The following is a 21,347-nucleotide window of genomic DNA, read 5'->3' as shown; positions in this document are numbered from 1 at the left end:
TGGAGTGGGTTGCCATAAAAAGCAGAAACATCACTTTGCCAACAAAGGTCTATGTATAGTCAAAGCTATGGTTTTCTCCAGTATGTATGGATTTGAGAGTTGGACCATAAAGAATGCTAAACACTGAAGAACTGATGCTTTTGGACTGTGGTGCTGGAGAGGACTCTTGAGAGTCCCTTGGACTGCAAGGAGATCAGCCAATCCTAAAGGAAATCAACCCTGAATATTCATTGGAAGGACTGATGCTGAAGCTGAAGTTCCAGTACTTTGGCCACCCAATCCGAAGAGGCGATTCATTGGAAGAGACCCTGATGCTGGGAAAGATTGAGGGCAGGAAGAGAAGGGGGCAACAGAGGATGAGGTGGCTGGATGGCATCACTGACTCAATGAACATGAGTTTTAGCAAACTCTGGGAAATAGCCAAGAACAGGGAAGCCTGGTGTGCTGCAGTCCATGGAGTCACAAAGAGTCAGACATGACTTAGCAATGAACAACAACAGCAACGAGGTATTATTATGATCTTCATTTTACCCATGAGGAGACTGAGGCAGAGACAGGTTAGAATTCAGCCCTGGGCTCTGATTCCAAAGCCTCCAGTGTGTCTTCTTGGAGGTCAATGTAGTTACAGAGAAAAAATACAATGTGTGCCTTAAATATCTGAGTCAAATTATGATCCTCCCTCCCTCCTCTGAACAAATTGAGTTGTTTTGTCTGCCAGGTCATCTGAGCTCAGTCTAAGAGAGGAAGACTGTACCAAGAATGAAAGAACTTAAAAAAAAAGCAAAAACAAAACCCGGCCTTCCTGTGGTGAGTTTCCACAGGGTACTTAAGCCTTTAGGACTGTGCTGTGACTCAGAAGCTCAGAGCTAACATAACTTCTCAGTGAATCAGTTCCTCTGAGAGTCAAGTGGAAGCCATTTTATTAGTGGAGACCACAACTCTTATATAAAATAGTAAAATCCTTGTACATGAATGGCAGGGTGAGTTTCCACTTTTCATTACCTTAGTTTTCTGGATTTTTATTTTCATCATCTTATCATTGCAATAGGATAACTTATATTTTGTTTTTTATTTTAATCCCTTCCCTTATCTCTCTTTCATTATTTAAAAAAAGGAAAAAGATGTTCCTTGTGGTTACCTCTCCTCGTTGTTGGAATTCACTGCCTGGGCCGTCCCTGTCTCTCTCCACCCTCTTTTTCCCTTCTGTTTCTTCCCACTGCTCCTCTTAAGCATAAACTTATTCAGCAAATCTTGGTCAAGAGTACTTCACCAGGCTTGTGGTCTCAGCACTGCAAGTTGGATGCGAAACAAGCTAGACTTGACCGCTCATGCATGCATCTTATAGTCTAGCTATAGATCCAGGAAGAGTTCAGTGAATTCAGAGTTAAAGAAGTTTAATCTCCTGGAAAGGAAGCATTATTTTTGCAGATTATATTGATGACCAGCTATGAAACATTGCATTAAAGCTTCACGTAGATGCATTCATTTATTTCTCACCAAAAAAAAAAAAAAAGAAATCCCTCATTTTATAACTGAAGAGCCCAAGTGTTGGGGAGAATAAGTTGCCTTGTTCGAGACTGCACACTAGGTTTGAGGTGGGGCTGGTTTACAGGGACCCACCTTGAGGCTGTAACATTCACTCCTATGTGGTGACACTGGCTTTTGGTCACACCTGCATTTGACCTACCCTGGGGTAACACTGGGGATTAAGGGCTTAGATCCCTAAACCTGACAATTCAGGTTCTGTTTCCTTGGGCAAATTCAGCCCTGAGGGCATCCGATCATACCAGCGATAGGGCCTGGGGCAGTGGTTCCTTGGAGCCAGACACTTCAGACTTCAGAGGCCTTGTCCAGGCCCCAGGTAACCTCCAGTTTGTCCCAGTGTGCTGGACACATTATGATGGCCTCCTGGTGTGACATGGCCTGAGGAAGGAGCCTCCTCCTAGGGCACTTACAGTGTAGAGCTGTTTCTGGGGCTTACTCGTGTTTGTTCTTCATAGCAACTCTGGCAGGTGTCCAGGACGTGATTGTTTATACTCCTTTCACAGATGAGGACCTTGAGTCTCAGAGAGGACAAGAGTGGCCAAAGTGGGGTGACCAGGAAGAGGCAAGGACCAGAAGCCCAGACCCAAGACTCTTTTGCCCAGGCGCCTTCCCACTGCATTGTGGGTGTCTGGCTTTCTTTGTGCTTGGCATCTCTCTTGCGTTTCTACCCTCCAGCCCCTCCCACTACCAAGCAGCCACCCACGGACACCCCCGATTCCCAGCTCTCCCTCATACCTGCAGCAGCTGATCAGCCTGGCTGGCTCAAGAGCCCAGGGGCCACAGCCATTCTCAACATGGAAAGGAGGGCTGGGTGCAGTGGATCAAAACTGCTGGCAATGGCACGAGTCTCATTTAAAGAGATGATTAATTATGGAACACCAAGACCGGAGGCTGAGCGTCATAATTCAGCTAAAATTATTGCCCAGGAGGGTAAGGATGGAGTTAGCAAGATTTTGATTCAGAGCTTTGTGCTTATTTTCAAAATTCTCTTCTGTGACTGTTTTCTCTTGATAACAGTTTCTTGGAGTCAGAAGCCCAGAGAGCGTGGATCCATGTTTATGATTCTGATTCTAATCCTACTCAGAGGCCTGTCCCCTGTGTCCTAACACTTTCATTCTCTCTCCTTTGATCCTCAGCGCAGCCCTGCAAAGAGGCCTTTTACATCCCCCTCTGCAGGACACTGAGGCCTTGAGGAGCCCTTTTGAAACTGTTTTAAAACTTTGTTTTAGTCACTAAGTCCTGTCTGACACTTTTGCCCACCGCATGGACTGTAGCTCTTGGGTAAACTCCTGGAGTTGGTGATGGACAGGGAGGCCTGGCGTGCTGCGGTCTTGGGGGTCACAGAGTCGGACACGACTGAGCAACTGAATCGAACTGGACTGTAGCTCACCAGGCTCCTCTGTCCATGGAATTCTCCAGTCAAGAATACTGGAGTGGGTTGTCATTTCCTTCTCCAGGGGATCTTTCCCACCCAGGGATCAAACCCACGTCTCTTACATCTCCTGCACTGGCAGGTGGATTCTTTACCACTGAGCCACCGGGGAAGCCCTTTGAAACTCTTGGAATGCCTATCTCCTCAAGCAGGGTCCAAAGTGAATCTGCAGAGCACCAGGCTTAACTGATTAGCAAATTATGTCTCAGAAACATGCCAGGCAGAGGTGTGAGAGGTTGAGTCTTAGGAGCCAGAACACCTGCATGGAGATTCTGGATTTCTTTCTGGCAGGTGAGCCTGGAGAAGTTCCTTAATTGTATTGTGCCACTGGGCATAAATAAGGATAATAATAGCATTAGGTGACATACAGAGCCCTTTGAAGAATCCCTGGCATATTATGAGCCCCCAAATTTGGTACCCATTTCTTCTGGGCATTAGGTCCCAATATTTATGAATGAGGAAATCTAGGTATAGAGAGTTGGAGTCAGTGCCCAAGGTCATCCAGCTGGTAAGTGGTGAAAATGTGGCAGGTCACCAGCACCCTCAGCCTGAGGTGGTGGTGAAGAGCACAGGTTTGGAAATGAGACAGGCTTGGGGCTGAAGCTGAGCTCTCCCACTTAGTAGTTGTGTGATCCTGAGTTAACATCCCTGAACCTCAGCATCATCTGCAAAATGGAGATATTAGTATCTCCCTGTTGACCACACCCACAGGGCTTGCCCAGCTTCAAGGTTGAAGACAGACCCCAGAGTCAGCAATAGAGACATGAGTGGTTTAATGGAGAGGGTAGTCTGAAGCCAGGTCCTGGAGCAACACTCACCTTGTGCAGCAGATGCCTGGAAGGGTGTGTTGGCAGTCTTTGCTCCAGGGGATAGGAGAGGGAGGGGAACTTACCAGTTACAGAGGAATTGATGTCATGTGGGCTCATTAGTTACCAGGGCCCCTTTGATAAGGTGAATGGCTAGCTAGAGCCTGGGGCAAGTACCTAGGAAGGTCAGTCAGGTAAGATACAGGTGAAGCAGGGGATGGTCAGAGAGCAAGACAACAGCCATCTTTACTGAAAACCACAGTGGCTGTCTGCATCGTTTCTGTGGTATCTGGTTGCAGTGCCCTCTACATACCTGACCCCAGAGATATCATTGAAGAGGGGCAAACAAAGATTGTAAGGGTTGTGCAGGGTATGTAAGGGTGAGTGTATGGTCAGGCCACACAAGATGGCTGTTCTCTTGCTCTCTGTACATCCCCTGCCCAACCAGTTCCTGCTTCACCTGTACCCTATGCTCACAACTGACCATCCTACTACTTGCCCTAGGTCCCAGCTGGTGATTGTTCTTATCAAAGGGGCTGTGAGGGGCATGCTCCTCTGTGGTTCCCCTGGTAACTCATGAGCCCACCTGGCCTCGATTCCAGCCCTGGGAGTCAAGGCTGCAGCCATATTCTGCTGTACACGGTGGGGTGTTGCTCCAGGACCTTACTTCAAATGTGTGCGCTCCCTGGTTCATTAAACCACTGATGTCTCTGTTGTTGACTCTGGGCTGTTTCTTTAGTCTTGAAGCTGGGCAAGCAACAGGCTTTGTGGGCTTGCAGGGTTCGGCCCAACAATTGGCAGAGTAGCCAGGAGACTGGGAAACTCCCGTGAGTGCCGAGATGTTGGGAAATACAGGACAGGGAATAGAAAGCTGTGGACGTCATCCACTAGCATTTGGGGCCCAGAAGTTGAGGGGGTCATCCCAGAAGTTATGGGGAAATTCTGAGATGGCTATCCACTAGTATGAGGAGACCCGGGGGGCTGTCCCTGGTGAATGGGGGCTGCCAAGAGATCTGTAGAAAAATGGTCTCTAGTGACTGCTGTTATATCAAAGAGAGGCTTTGGTAATTGGTTAAGTCAGCTTTCTAGAAGGAATTGGTATTCCTCATGTGCCTTTTATATGTCAATTATCTATCTGGCCTCTCTGGAACTTTAATCTTATGCGATCTTAAAGAGTAAAGGAGTAAAAGAAACTTTTAGGTAAATTCTATAGAAATAATTATACTTTGAGAATGTCTATCTGAAATAGTCTCTCCAGATTTTAGTGACTTGAAGATTTTAGACTTGAAACTAAAGTTGAAAGATGAGTGTTCATGGGTCATTTCAAATAGGATAAAATTTTGGAACATTACTTTCCAGGCAGGTCTAAGTTTACCTACCTCTGTCTGCTTACAAGAGGGGGACCAGAGCATTAAGTTTTTTAATCAGGAAAATGCACAATTACTTCTTGTTTTTTGCCAAAGACTGAGGTTTTCAAGGGTTAAGATTATAATCAGTCTTAACTCTTGTAACTGTTTCCTTATCAATTACATTGTGATCAGGTGTTTAACTGTGCCTTTTAACTTTTTTGTCATTTATAGATATTGTTTTACTTGATGCTTTTCAAAAGTGCTTTAGGAAGATTCACAGGAAGGATATTTTGACAGGTATAGGCCTCTAATAAATCTCAGATCATACTGATGAACTGTGTAAAAAATTAAAGGATTCTAATGGAAAACCTGATGGCTTCATAGAAGTTAACAAAAGGATTGGTAAACTGGTGAATATGGTTATAATGTGTATGGGTTTTGTCTGGAATGTTACTGGTTTTGATCTGTGTTTTCCAGGTAGAGGGAAGCCCTTCCCTTTAAGTTAGTTATGACTTACAACAATTTTGTAAACTACACCTGTGGGTAGAATTGAATCAGTTTTCTTTTCTCTCTGCCTGGTTCTGCCAGAAATTGGAGAGTCTTGGGTTCTGAGCAGCCTTAGCAGGTGAATGGGAAAGACTCTCCTGTCGTGTACAGGAATCTCAATATCTTGGCGACCCTAGAACGGAGAACTCCGCTCAGATGGAGCCTGATAGCAGGTCTTTGGCGTGGCTTTCCTGTCCCTGAGAGGCCTTTTGGGAATTCAGTCTGACACTCCTTGGAGGAGCTGCTGTGGTCAATTGACCAGACTTGTTTTGCAAACAAATTAGTCTTGATTAGATTATGTTTGGTGGAGATGAGGGTAATTTTAAAGAGAGTAAAATTCTATCTCAGTGAATGTTAAATTCTAGTTCTGTTAATTGAGGTCTGTATTTATGAAAGTTATTGTGCTTAGCCGTATTTTTGCCCTGATGTTCTGGTTGTGAAGAAAATTATCTAGCGAAATTGCCAGAGTATAGCTACTTATGAAGTGTTAACACTGCTTGCTTTCTAAGTTTGTCGCTAAAAGCACAGGTAGGACTTCCCTGGTAGTCCAGTGGCTAAGACTCTGCACCCCTAATGCAGGGGGCCCGGGTTCCATCCTTGGTCAAGGAACTAGATCTCATATGTGGAAACTGAGAATTCACGTACTGCACAGCAACATAAATATTAAAAAAATAAAAGCATATGTACAATGTTTGTGTGACAATTGGGTGGTTGTTATTGTTTGGTCACCAAGTCATGTCTGACTCTCTTGTATCCCGTGGACTGTAGTCCACCAGGCTCCTGTGTGTGGGAATTTCCCAGGCAAGAATACTAGAGTGGGTTGCCATTTCCTTCTCCAGGGGATCTTCCTGACCCAGGGATCAAACCTACGTCTCCTGCACTGGTGGGCAAAGACTTTACCACTGAGCCACCAGGGAAGCCCTGAAAATTGGATATAAGTGATAAAATGTATAGCCTATGACGTATTTCCCCATTAACTTACCTCTGAGCCTGTTCATGAGATTGGATTCTTTTCCTCTAATGTGAAAACCAGTGGTGACCTGTCTGTATTTGTAGTGTTTGGTTGCAGTGCCCTCTACATACCTGACCCCAGGGATTTTGCCAAAGAGGGGCAGACCAAGATTGTAAGGGTTGTGCAGGGTATGTCAGGGTTGAGGTATGGTCAGGCCACTCCAGATGGCTGTTCTCTTGCTTTCTATACATCCCCTGCTTGACCAGTGCATGTTTTATCTAAACTTATCTGACTGACCTTCCCATTTACTTATCCAGGGCCCCAGCTGGGGATTGTTCTTATCAAAGGGGCATGCCTTTCTGCTGGTTTCCCTGGTAACTAATGAGCCCACCTACTGTCAATCCCCCTATAACTGGTACCCTCCCCTCCCTCCTCACCCCTAGGAGGGAAGGCGGCGCCAGCTCTACCCACTGTGCATGGCGCGTAGTGGGGTGTCGCTCCAGGACCTTACTGCAGATGTGTAAGCTCCCCTATCCGTTAAACCATCAAGGGTCTCTGTTGTTGACCCTGGGCTCTTTCTTCAGTCTTGAAGCTGGGCAAGCACAAGCCTGGTAGGCCTGTGGTGTGCAGCCCGACACTCCCTCAGAAGGATTTGGTAGGACTATGTAGGCACTAGATAGGCTTTGATAGGCACCTTAAAGTGCCCAGCACAGAAAGGATTCTCATACACAAACGAAGAAACCAAAGAGGCACATGGCTCAGTTCTCCACTGAGACAGCTGATCCGGGTGCCTGGCCCACCTGGGCTCCATCTGTGTGCAGCCCGGGCAGTTGGCAGGGCCGGACCACACCCCAGGGTCAGCCTTTAGGAAGCAGATTCTGCTCGACTGGGCTTCACCACAACTCCCTTCAGGATTTGACTTTGATCCAAGAGTTTGTGTACCTGAAAGGGCAGTTCCAGAGGCCACTGGGGTACTGGGTACAGAAAGTGGAGCAGCCTGCTTTTCTGTCTGGGCTTTCCTTTTATCAGCAGAGATATCAGTGATGCTTTCAGAAATATACAAAACAGCCTCACTTTGTGTTGCAGTTGCCATTTGGCCAAAACGCCTTTCTCTTAGAACTCATTTAGCAACACCTCCTGCGGGAGTAGTGCAGCCAGGGTTGGGAAACAGAGATGCTCCTTCAGCCAGTTCAGCTGGGATGGGCCCCCTGTCTCTGTGCTCCCCTGAGTCCCTAAGATCCGCGGGGCAGAAGAGCTTCCTGTTGGCCCTTCCCTGAGCTTTCCCTGCTCCTGATTCTTGTGGAAGTTCTTTCAGCGGCTGGTAGCTGTCAGGCTCACTGCCAGGGAAGAGCACTACCCACATGCCAGCTGCCTCTGTCAGGCCTCCGAGGCCTGGAACCAAGCCATGTGGCAGAATTGCTCCTCCAGGGCTGTGCCCAGGCCACTTGCTTTAGTCACTGGGGCCCTGACCTCCAGGGAGGGCTCCACACCTGGGAAACCCTCTGGAGTCTGCAAGGAGTGCTGCTTGGGTGCTGTGAGAAGAAATAACATAATAGTTCCTGGTGGTTCAGTGCTTACCCTGTGCTGGATTCTGTGTTGAGCACTTTGTATTTATTCTCTTAATCACTAAAGCAACTTGAGTCTTAAGGCTTACATGAGCTTATCAAGTCCAGCTTACTCAGATCATGGAGAAATGACTCTGGCAGGGGGGATAGTAATATTAATAAAATACAGTCCCAGCCTTTAGGGAGTCACTGTCTGATCTTAATCCTCCAATCTTGGAAATTGCTTTGTGTCTTTATCTTCTAGAGTTTGAATCCTTGCTCTGCCACTCATTAGCTGTGTCACCTCTGAGAAGTGGCTTACCCTCTCCGTGTCTTGGTTTCTTCCTCAGTAACTAGAGATGATCATAATAGAACTTGCCTCTTACGGTTGGTGTGAAGATTAAATGAGACAGTCACGGGAAGCACTGGGAACAGGGACTAGTTCACAGCACTTAATAATTGTTAACCATGTGTGGAAAGGCTTGGAGGCAAGGAGAGTCTGAAGTTTTAGGCCAATTAGTGGATGCCTTTGTGTATGTGAATATTTCTCAAAATAAAGGGGGCATAATTAAGGACCAAGAGAAGATGCAGAAGTATTTCTGAATGAGAAGTCAAGTTTAGATGAATGGCTGGTCTACCTTGCCTACCAAAGAGCTGGGGCTTCCCTGGGGGCTCAGACAGTAAAGAGTCTGCCCACAATGCAGAATGCAGACTCCCCACAATGCAGTCTGCCCACGGGTTCGATCTCTGGGTCTGGAAGATCCTTGGAGAAGGGAATGGCTACCCACTCCAGTATTCTTGGCTGGACAATTCCATGGACAGAGGAGCCTGGCCGAACATGCTGCTGCTGCTACTGCTAAGTCGCTTCAGTCGTGTCCGACTCTGTGCGACCCCATAGACAGCAGCCCATCAGGCTCCACTGTCCCTGGGATTCTCCAGGCAAGAACACTGGAGTGGGGTGCCATTTCCTTCTCCAATGCATGAAAGTGAAAAGTGAAAGTGAAGTCACTCAGTCGTGTCCGACTCTTCGCGACCCCATGGACAGCAGCCTACAAGGCTCCTCTGTCCATGGGATTTTCCAGGCAAGAGTACTGGAGTGGGGTGCCATTGCCTTCTCCTAAGGCCGAACATGACTGAGTGACTAATACTTTCACCAAAGAGCTGAGTTACACTTGGAAGCTTTGTAAATAGCACCCCCACTTCTCCTGGGGCTATCTCAGTAAGATGCAGCAGTCTAATCAGTCAGGACTTGGGGGGACTTCATAAAACTCATGTTCTATTGAACCTGGTGGGAAACTTGGAGCTCCTCTAGTCTAAATTCCCTAGTTCATCGGAGAGGGACTCTGAGTTTAGTGATTGAGCCTTATGTCTCCCTGATAACAGCTCAGAGAAATGGAGAGTTCCCTGATTTGAAAGTCCAGTCAGAAAAGCTGGACTAACACCTGCTTTCTCCTTGCAGGGTTGTTAGGATCAATGAGATGTGTGGTTTTGAAGTATGTAAAATCTGTTACCATTGTGATGTTGTGACTTCCATGCCCACTTGGTGTTACCAGTTGGTCCCATTTCTCTGGAACCAATAGTATGTATGTACATATAAACGGAGAAAGAGGCAGAGGCAGAGATGGGGGAGGGAGAGGGCTCGTGCATTTGTAGTCAGCAAGATTGAAATTTGTGGGGCAGATGTATGGACAGGCCACTCAAGATGGCTGTTCCCTTGCTCTCTGCTCATCCCTTGCCTATTTCACCTGTATCCCAGTCATCTGACTGACCTTCCTAGGTGCTTGCCCCAGGCCCCAGGTGTTGCTTGTTCTTTTGAAAGGGGCAGTGAGGGACATGTTCCTTTCCCTGGTAACAAATGAGACCACCTGACGTCAATTCCCCTAACACTAATAACCTCCCCTTTGCCCTGGAAGCAAAGACTGCTGCCGCGCCCTCCCCACTGTCTGCCGCATGCAGTGGGGTATTGCTTCAGAACCTGGCTTCAGACGTGTGAACTCCCCCATCCATTAAACCACTGATGATGTCTCTGTTGCTGACTTCAGGCTCTTTCCTGGTCTTGGAGCTGGTCAAACACAGGCCTCAGAGGCCTGTGGGGTGCAGCCCAAATGCAGGCTGGAAATTCAGGTAAGGGTTGACACTGTAGTCTTGAGACTGAAACCTCAAGGGCAGGTCAGCGGGCTGATGTCTTGGGTGGGGTTTCTGATACAGTCTTGAGGCAAAATTTGTTTTTCTCCAGGAAGAGAGGGAAAATTTCAGTTTTTTCTCTTAAGGCTTTCAGCTATAGGCCCACCCACCTTACGGAGAGTGATCGGCTTTACTAGAAAACAATTGAAATTACTTGAAAACAATTTTATAGATTGTTAATCACATCTATAAAATACCTTCACAGCAGCATCTAGACCACCCCACTCCAGTACTCTTGCCTGGAAAATCCCATGCGCAAAGGAGCCTGGTAGGCTACAGTCCATGGGGTCGCTAAGAGTTGGACACAACTGAGTGACTTCATTTTCACTTTTCACTTTCCTGCATTGGAGAAGGAAATGGCAACCCACTCCAGTGTTCTTGCCTGGAGAATCCCAGGGGGAGCCTGGTGGGCTGCTGTCTATGGGTCGCACAGAGTCGGACACGACTGAAGTGACTTAGCAGCAGCACTGGTCCTTTCGGCCTGGATGGACCAGTACAGACTTGGGAGTCATGGTGTCGCTCTCACCTCTTCAGTAAGAGTTCAGCACGCTGTTTGGTAGGTGAACAGCAAAGGAAAGTTTCCGTGCCAGAGGGTGTGGTGGCTTGGTAAAGAGTGCTTGTTCAGTTCTTCGGAAACCTGATTGGGAGGTTGGCATGAGAGTTAATTACTGCAGTGTTGACCTTCACAGATCTGAGAGAGAAGTAATTGTAGTTAATAAAAAAGAAACAAAACCAGGAAATGTTTCAAAGAATGCCTCTGAGTCCAGAGTGGTCCACAGTGTATTCTGCATTTGAATCAATTCTTATATTCTAGGTTGAAAGTTTTTAATTCTTTACCATAGGAAGAAACATATCTTCATAACATTAGAGGTGGAAATGGGGGAGGTAGGAGTGTGAAGAAGGGGAAAGAGTTTCTGGTAATTTAATCTGATTAGTGCCTGCAGCTGAGACCTTTGAAAAAAAAAAGATATGAAATTGAATAATTGAGTGTGTGACTGTGGTTGTTGATGAGACTGGAATTTATGTACTCTCTTTTTTGGCTGACATGTTTATGTGTGAAAATAGGCTTTCAATAAAATGCAATGTGGACACATCTTGATTAAAAAATCAGAGCCTCCTTCTTGGAAGGGGTTGGGCTAGGTTTCTCCAGAAAGCAAGGAGCTAATGCCAACTTCTTAATCTTTCCTTATTAGCCAGAGAGGTAGGAGGGTAGGGCCAGACTAGTCCTGAGTTAGACGATTTCTTCCTAGCTCCCTGACCCTGGGCAAGTTACCCAACATTCTGGGCTTGCTTTGCTCATTTGTAGATTGGGGATATTAAGAGTGCCTACTTTTTAGGCTTGATACAAGGTTTAAAGTTAAATGATGTATGTGAAGGATTTAATACAGACCTGGCTGGGAGGGAGGGTCTCACTGTTAGCGTCAATATTATGCGTGGGTACCAGGTGTGGCAGGAAATTCCACATGGATAGCCCCACCAGTGGCATCTGCTAGAACTCAGCCCCTCTGCTCTGTTCTCAAGACAGCTGAATCATGTGTTCAGGAGTATGTCTTGGAAGATTTGTTGAGCAAATCTTGTGTTTTTTTTTTTTTTTTTGCGTTGGATAATGAATTTCTGAAGTTATGAAGTCAGTTTCTAATATCCTCCTTCCTAAGTGACTTGAATCAGCCAAATGATGCTTTTCCTGGCATTCAGGGCTTCACGGTGTGACCATAACCTTCCCACACAGCCTGGTTGCCTTGATTCCCTTACACATCCTGTGGTTCCAGCCCACTGGGCTGTGCAGTGTCCCAAGACAGTACTTGTTCTCCATCCATGGCTGACCCACCAGGCTGTTGCCCTCATCTGGAGTGACATTTTCTTCCCAGCTCCCCATTTCCAGTTCCTTCCAACCCCTACTCAGCCTCTGCTCCCCAGCGTGAAATTACTTCTACTTCCTCTGAATCTTCATCTATACCCCTCTTTCTGAAAGAAGCTTTCTTTCTGTATCAGACACCTGTAGCCATATCTACTTCCCCAAGTTCGGGACCCCAAGGTCTTGGGGATCTTTGTATCTCTCTCAGTGACCTGCTCAGAGCTTAGCAGCTGATATTTCAGAAATATTTGTTGGATGGAGGAATCAGGAAGTTGATTAATGCCATGGAAGAACTCACTTAGTAGACCATTTCCGTGGGCTGAGCTATGAGGTCCCTGACCTGGCCAGTCATCATTCCCGTTATTACCTCTCTTATGGGAGGAAACTCCAAGATAAAAATAAAACATGATGGAACTTTTTATACTGGGTGAAAACATGCAGGAAGATTTGTTTGGTTCCTCTATTCAATAACCCATAAACTACATTGATGGAATGTTTTAAGACCAGGAACTTCTTATACTCTTTTTCTTTAGTTATTAGCAACATCCTTGTTAGGCCTTATGCTTAGTTGTGTCCCGCTCTTTGGGACCCCATGGACTGTAGCCCTCCAGGTTCCTCTGTCCATGAATTTTCTGAGCAAGAATAGAAAATGAAAATGGAAATGAAATGGGTTGCCATTTCCTCCTTCAGGGGATCTTCCTGGCCCAGGGATGGAACCCTCATCTCCTGTGTCACCTGCGTTGGCTGGCAGATTCTTTACCACTGGGCCACCTGGGAAGTCCTCTATTAGCATACAGTAGGTGCTTAATGAATGTTTGAGAATGAATGAACAGGTGACCTTTATCACACTCTTCAGCTGCTGACTCTGGAACAATCCCCACTGGGGGTGGAGAGTCATTAGTACCAGGCTTGGCATCAAGACAGCCTTGCAACATGCCTTCCCACCCTGATCCCCAGGTTGGTAACCAGGCTTGGGACTCAATTCAAGTGAGTAAATGCTGGCTCTTTTCGAAGCTTCCCTGGAGCCCCTGTCTTAGCTCCTTGTCTGGGATCTTAGAAACTTAGAGGAGACTGGAATTTTGCTTCAAGACCATCCTTCAGTGTTGCCAGTCCTAAGGCTTCTGCTCAGTTTCTATAGGTTATTTGCTGCCTTCTTGCTTTTCCTATTGGCTGGGATCTCATGTTGCCCATCTCTCTCTTGAAGGCCTGCCATGACTTCAGGGTCCAAATTCACTCCTTCCTGACTCAAATCTCCACTCCATTCTCCCACCTCCCCTAGCCAAAGCCCAGGACATGGCAGCCAGCCAGCGTGGTGGTGAGCTGCAGTGAGATTAATGGTAACCCTTTCATGCTTGTCAAAGGCAGAAATTCCTAACCTTTGTCCAGGTTCCTAACTCATCTGAGAATCTGATCAGAACAATAAACTCTGTCTCCAGAAGAACTCTCAGATGTAATATTTTGTGCCTTGGAGCAGACAGTCTTGGACACTTTTAGGATACCCTGAAACCTGACCTTGGACTTTTCCCTATGGCCACTGCCCAGGATCCCAAGCCCACTACACACATCGCGCCTGTGCCGCCCCTTTAGTCAGTATTTCTGACAGCTTCCAGTGCCGCATTGGTGGTGGCAAACACACACTCCGGTTTTGAAGCTAGGAGATGTAGGTACAGATTCTGTTTCTGTTTCCTTGTTAGCTGTGGCTTGAACAGCTTAACCAGCTTTTCTTGATTCCTGTTGAGAATGTTTCCCTTGCAGGGTTAGAGTGAGGATTTAGAGACACCGCAGTAGAATGCACAGCCTGGCATCTGTAGATCCTTCTTTAGAGGGAGCAGCTGCAGTTGTGGAGAGAAGCCATTTTGTCCATTTCCAATTTCAACATCCTTTGCAACGCTCCTTTTTGTCTCTCACACTTTCTGGTACTGTAACCAGAGAGAAAGCTTGAGAGGCTTCTGTGAGATGAGGGGAAGAGTGAGTGGGCTCAATAAGGAAGTGTGGGAGGGGAAATCGGGACCGCTTCTAGGTGACATCAGAATCCAGTGAGGGGCTCTGCACAGAAAGTCATAGTCAGGATAGATCCAGGCATGAGCCGATGAGTAGAGTCCCGCTGAACTTTGAAAAGGGAAGCCAGCAGGGCGATGGGAGCCCACTCAAGTGGAAAAGTTAATGCTTAGCAGAGTGAGGGTGCTGACTCAGAGCTTTGCTATGCTGAGGTCGTGGAAGAATGAGGTAGCTAGTCCCAGAGCTGGCTGTGTGCTGGGAGCCTTAGCAATGTGACATTCAGCCGAACAAAAGCCACTGCCTCCTCCATTCCACTACAGTAGAGAGGAAGCTGAGGAGTGGTTCAAAGCATGGCCATTGACGTGGGACTGCCTGGGTCCATAATCTAGCCTTGACCCACTTAATAGCAATGTAACTTGGAATTCCTTACTTCTCAGTTTCCTTAGCTATGAAAAGGGGATGGAAATAATTGTACGTAGGATTTTCAGGAAATTGGGTCATGTGAGATGATAGAAAAAATATACATCACCCTGACCCACTGCTCATTGTTCTTGGCACAGAGCTACTAAAATCCTTGTAAATTCCTAAGGGATAAGAGAGGGCACTAGAAGCATCTTTTGTTCTAATGAAGCCACTCTGGGTGGACTCCTGGATGGGGGCTGGTCGCCGGAAAGGCCAAGCCATGATTCAGGGTTTGTGGAATGTTCAGCCCCACCCCCACTTCTCTAAAGTGGGGAGAAGGGCTAGAAATGGAGTTAATAATTGATCAAGCCTATGTGCTGAAGCCTCCATTAAGCATCCCAGAAGTATGGGGTTCAGAGACCTTGCAGGTGGGTGAGCACATCCATGTACCAGTAGGGCAGTGCACCCCAGCTCCATGGTAACAGAAGCCCCTGTGCTTAGGACCCTCTTAGACCTCACACTGCACATCTCTTCAGCTGGCTGTTCCTCTATATCGTTGATCAGATACTACAGTAAGCGGTTGAGTAACTGTTCTCCTGAGTTCTGTGAGCTGCTCAAGCAAATTAATTGAACCCAATGATGGGGTCATGGGAACCTCAGATTTGTCTCCAACTGGTTAGAAGCACCGATGACAATCTGGACTGAAGTGGGGGTGGGGCAGTCTTGTGGGACTGAGCTCTTAACCTGTGGATCTGATGCTAAAGTGTCAGGACTGAGTTAAATTGTGGAACACCCAGCTGCTGTCGCAGAAAATTGCTTGGTGGGGAAACATGCCCCGCCCCAGTGCAGCAACATTCTGCTGTCAGAATGTTGTGAGTGTTCTGTGTGATAGTAAAGGAGACACACAGGAAGAAAAACCGGTTTTTTCCCCCTGAAAACAGATGAGCTAAGGCTTACAAAACCTTTTGTACTGAAACATTAGCTTTTATTTTGTTACGCATTTGGGGACTTAGGGATTCAATAGAAGCCCCTGCTCTTTGGACTTTGCTCCAAGGAAACTTTAAGCACGAGCTGGATTAACTTTTTGCTCATCTGGGTAGGTATACTGTCCAGTCTCAGACACACAGAAAGAAGACCTTGTGTCTTCAGGAAAAAAATGATCCAGGAATAAGGAAAATCCCCAATTCTCTCCTGGTCCTAGAAAGCATTCATCTACTAATTATTACCTTGTATTAGGTCTGTTGCGGGGGGTCTGTTGTTCTGTCGCTAAGTCATCTCCAACTCTTTGCAACCCCATGGACCGCAGCATGAGGATCCTCTGTCGTCCACTATCTACCGGAGGTTGCTCAGATTCATGTCAGTGAGCAAGTCTGGCTTAATCTTTAAGCTGTGTTGGGGTCTTATCACTTGCAAAGGCAGCATGGGCTTCAGAGCTGAAATTCCAGGTTTATATCAGGCACCACTCCTGCATATGAGGTCAGACACGTTTCTCAACTCCTTGGAGTCTCAGTATCCTCATTTATCAAATGGGATACCTATGGGTCAAAGGTTACTTTTGTTGACTTTCCGCAACAAGCTGGGGAGACACACAAGCTCTGGGTGACTTTGGTCTGCAGGATTTGGTGAGAGAGAAGCTTATGGCATTTCTGTGATTTTGAGTTTCCCACCTCTTGGCTCTTTAGGGATGGGAAAAAAATTTTTTAGGCCTAAAATGCTGTTCAGTTTGGCAGACTGATTCAGGTAGTCCCCACCCTAGTCAGATGAAGGTAAAATGTAGGAAGGTTCTTTGAATGAATGAATGATACTGGTTCTGTTGTTGTTTCAAACTCCTGTCCTTAGGGATGATGATACCATCCAACCATCTCATCCTCTGTCTTCCCCTTCCCCTGCCCTCAGTCTTTCCCAGCATCGGGGTCTTTTCCAATGAGTTGGCTCTTTGCATCAGGTGGCCAAAGTGTTGGATCTTCAGGTACTTCTAATTGATTGCTCTTATTTTTTATTTGCAGATGAGAAAAAGAAAACAAAGAAAGTCGATAATGAACTCAACCCTGTCTGGAATGAGGTAACTTCACTATTTTACAATTTTGTTTCACTGGATAAGCTACCTCTGATTGCTCATCTTTGGTCGGAGGTTAACCCTTCCATTTGGAAGGAGAATCTCTGCCATTTCGCCCTCATCCCCTCCATCTCCCTTTGTGGCCCAAAGACAGCAGAGCAGTTCAAGGAGACATAACAGTGACATCTGTACAGTGGTGGTGTGGCAAGTGGAGCCTGGACAGGGTGAGGAGGGTGGGGTTTTAGCTTGGTGCAGCCATGAGCTTGCTGTGCGACCTTTTCTGGTTATGCTGCAAATTAGAGCAAGGGGTGGTATTAGATCCTCTCCAGAGCCCCAGAAGGGAAGCTCTGTAATTAAAACCATATCTGCATGTGATTGAGTGTAATCCATGATACTTTCAGTGTCTGGAAGAGTAATGTATTTTTTTTTTTATGTTGATAAGAGTAATACATATTTAATGTAGAAATTTTGAAAACTTCAGGTTTAAAAAATTACTTTTGTTCCTGCTATCCAGAAGTGACTGTTGTTAACATCTCGGAGGTATCAATAAATGTTTATTGAGTGAATATATTATGATGTTTTAAAATCAGCAAATAAGTATATAGTGAATACAGTTTTCTATCTTTTTCTTACTATTATATCCTCAGCAAATACCTTTCTCATTCCATTTGAAAATCTTTTAATTACTTGTATAATATTGTTTTGCAGTAACATAATTTATATACCTCCTCCCCCTGTTGACTTTATTTTATAAATGGTTCAGTGTTTAATATATTTATAAATATACTTATAGATATGTGAAGTTTTAAATTCTTTCCATTGAGTAGGATTTTCCTATGCTGACTAATTTTTGAAAAGCCTATCATCAACCCCATTGTTTTTCCAAAAGCTAGGTCAAACCTTTCTGGAAAAGTACAGTGATAAATATCTTTGTTATTTTGCTAAGTTACCAGGCTGTGAAGACTTCCGCTTCACCAACTGCAAACCTCTTCCCCTGTTCCCTTCCTAACTAGTTTCAGTATCCCTATAAGATAAAGATTACTTGTTCTCATTGGATGAGGCCAAGACTAAAAGTTTCCTGGTGCCTTCCTGAAAAGCCCTGCTGGTCTCATATAGGTTGAGAGGAAATTCCGCTTCTGTAGTTTCACTGGAACCCAGAACACAGCCAGCTAGACTACCAGCTCCCTGAAAGCAGAGGCCTGTCTGGTTGATCCCTGTGGACACTATGGGATCCTAGTACCTCACACACAGCACCAAGACTAAAAAAGTACATACATGTATGCATTCAGTTGTATCCAACTCTTTGCAATCCCATGGACTAGAGCCCACCAGGCTCCTCTATCCTTGGAATTCTCCAGGCAAGAATACTGGATTGGGTTGCCATTCCCTTCTCCAGGGAACCTTCTTGATCCAGGGATCAAAGTTGGATCTCTTGCACTGCAGGAAGGTTCTTTACCATCTGAGCCACCAGGGAAGTCCAATAATTTAATTTTTTTTTTTTTTTAGTGGTAGCATACCACTTAAAAGTTTGTGCTCAATCCATGTGGCCAATGGCAGAGAGGAGTGTGGTCACATGAGTGGAGTTGTTCTCCACAGGGCATCATCCGTCTCACACTATTTTGTTTCTGACGCATTTTTTCTTATAATGCATATGTGTTTATCAAGGAAATTTCCCAATTGAAATTTTATAACTGAATCCAAACCTAAATGAAATGCCAATCCCAAACCCATTGCGGTTGGTGGGCATCTTCTAATATGACCTGTGAGATGCCTCCTCCGTCCATATCAAACCATAATCGGGAACTGCTTTACTGAATTCATTTATTACATACTTAAAGGCATCAGTGGTGCTAAGTTGATTTCTGTCTTTGTTTGTTTTAATATTTACCCTTAGAAAGCAATTTACTGCTTTAAGATGAGAGACTTGCCTGACTACAGCACTGACTGTGGTGGGGCTTAAAAATAAGGGGCTGATGCAATTCAGAAAATGTTTTCTTAGATTGATTCATCTCTTTGTTCACTAGTAATATGATTAAGAAATGAAAGTAATTTAAAATTAACCTTTAAAGAAAGCATTTTTCATTTACAGATTTCATTCTATTCACGCGACAGTTGTGGTAGGCATTAAGTCTAGATCTCTGCCCATGATATGGATTTGGTCTTGTTCAAAGCCGAGGACCCTAGAAAACGAGGAGCTAGGAGAAGCTACCAGGCCCTTTGAGGCTAAGTCTGATTTGCTTTCCCACAAGTCTCAGCAGCTTCCAGGTTCTGAATTTGATCACTTCTGTCTCACTGTAGAATTGAGTACTTGAAACGATTGTCATTGGTGAAGATGAACAGTGTTTATTAATAGTATTGGTGCATCTTATTATATTCCCAGATCCTTTTAACAGACTTTTTGATTTCATAACCTTTCTGTGGACAGATTTTGGAGTTTGACTTGAGGGGTATACCGCTGGATTTTTCATCGTCCCTTGAGATTGTTGTGAAAGATTTTGAGACAATTGGACAAAATAAGTAAGTTGATTTTGATTGTTTTTGTCATTTTATATATTGTTGTACTGTTGTTTGTTTTTTGTTGAAGGAAAACATTTTTAATAACATAATGTTTCCAATATCATTGTGCTTTAATTCTGTGTGCCAACCCCCTTCCCACTTATTAGCCAGCATCAGATGTAGCTAATCAATCACTGTGATTGCTGTATTCCTAAGAGGTTGGAAACATGAAGCCACCACTGCTGCTGCTAAGTCGCTTCAGTCGTGTCCAACTCTGTGTGACCCCATAGATGGCAGCCCACCAGGCTCCCCCGTCTCTGGGATTCTCCAGGCAAGAACACTGGAGTGGGTTGCCATTTCCTTCTCCAATGCATGAAAGTGAAAAGTGAAAGTGAAGTCGCTCAGTCGTGTCCGACTCTTCGCAACCCCATGGACTGCAGCCTACCAGGCTCCTCCGCCCATGGGATTTGCCAGGCAAGAGTACTGGAGTGGGGTGCCACCACTAGTCTATCCAATTTGTTTCCAACAGGTACTTACAGAGAAACCTGTTCACACTCCTGCAGTTTCTTTGTTAATTACATGTAGGCACTGATGGTTTATCCAAACTGTAGCTTTATTGGACACAAAATCATTTCTTCTTCCGATTATGTGTACCCCATGTACATCTCATTCAAGTTCTCTTTCCAGCACTGCTTCCATTTTAATGTCTCACAAATTGAAACCAGATTCCTTGTCTTACCGCTGCTACCAGTTTCAGACGGGGAAGAATCATGGTAGTGACCAGGAATGGTTCAGAGTGTCATCTCCTGGGTAAGGGTGAGGTTCCCATGGGACAGAATGACCCCAGTAAATTCACCCCAGTCTTTGATCTAGACTTTGGCCTTAGACTCAGAATGCAGTTTTAGATTATCAGTTCAAATTCACTAAGCTCAGTAAGAATTGTTCAATTCTAAAACCATAATGCTTGTTATTTTCCAGTGGAAATTAATTGCCTGGTTGAAGAGGGCATTCCTGCTCTCTGATTAATAAATTTAAATTAAAAAAAAAATTTTTAGGGTATAGTTGATTTACAATGTTAGTTTCAAGTGCACAACAAAATGATTAAGTTATACATATACATATATCTATTTTTCAGACTCTTTTCCCATGTAGGTTATTACAGAGTATTGACTAGAGTTCCCTGTTCTATACAGTAGGTCCTTGCTGAGCATCTATTTTAAATATAGTAGTGTATATATGTTAATCCCAAACTCCTAATTTACCCCTCCCCTTCTCCCACCTTTACTCTTTGGTAGCCATAAGTTTTCTAAGTCTGTGAGTCTATTTCTGTTTTGTGAAGAAGTTCATTTGTATCATTTTTAAGATTCCACACCTAAGTGATATCATACTACAATCTCTCTGATTTACTTAACTTGGTATGATAATCTGTAGGTCGATCCATGTTGCTGCAGATAGCATTATTTCCTTCTTTTTAATGGCTAATATTCCACTGTATATATGTACCACATCTGCTGTATTCATTTGTCCCTGTCAGTAGATGTTTGGGTTGATTCCATGTCTTAGCTATTATACAATGAACACTGTGGTGCCTGTATCTTTTCAAAGTGTGGTTTTCTCCAGACATATGCCCTGGAGTAAGACTGCTGGATCATATAATAGCCTTATTTTTGGTTTTTTAAGGAACCTCCATACTGTTCTCTGGTGTGGCTATACCAGTTTACATTCCCAGCAACAATGGAGGAGGCTTCCTTTTTCTCCACCCTCCCTCCAGCATTTGTTATTTGTAAACTTTTGGATGATGGCCATTCTGACTGGTGTGAAACGACATCTCATTGTAGTTTTGATTTGCATTTGTCTAATAATTAGTGACATTGAGCATCTTTTCATATGCCTTCTGGCCATCTGTTTGTCGTCTTTGGAGAAATGTCTATGTTCCTTCATGTCCTATCACGTGGGAAACCAAGTTACTCTGTATTGTTGATTATAAGACATCATTGCCTGTAAGATGTACTGTTAGTAACAGGATTAGGGGAGAGGGTAAGAAGCCTGATATTAAATGCCCACATCAGTTGAAGCATCCCAGTGTTTAGTAATGTGAATTTATTTTCAGATGTATGTCTTAGCCTCATGTACATTTGGTATGATCAGAAGGCTGCAATGAGAGCAATAAATTAGAATAAAT

At 45.0% G+C, this 21,347-nt stretch overlaps 1 protein-coding gene across 2 annotated transcripts in view; it reads left to right on the top strand.

Moving 5' to 3' along the window:
* The window catches only part of MYOF (myoferlin), a 177,808-nt gene that overhangs the window by 13,230 nt on the left and 143,231 nt on the right, over positions 1-21,347 (top strand). For both annotated transcript variants that reach the window (XM_040254539.1, XM_040254538.1), the window contains exons 2-3: positions 16,620-16,675; positions 19,095-19,186. In XM_040254539.1, the coding sequence (XP_040110473.1) occupies positions 16,620-16,675; positions 19,095-19,186 (148 nt within the window). The remainder of the gene's footprint in view (positions 1-16,619; positions 16,676-19,094; positions 19,187-21,347) is intronic.

This window comes from Oryx dammah, unplaced genomic scaffold (assembly GCF_014754425.2).
Source record: "Oryx dammah isolate SB20612 unplaced genomic scaffold, SCBI_Odam_1.1 HiC_scaffold_14, whole genome shotgun sequence".
NCBI classification, from domain to species: Eukaryota; Metazoa; Chordata; class Mammalia; order Artiodactyla; family Bovidae; genus Oryx; species Oryx dammah.
The sequence above is the reverse complement of the archived record's forward strand: the minus strand, read 5'-3'. Positions and strand labels throughout refer to the sequence as shown.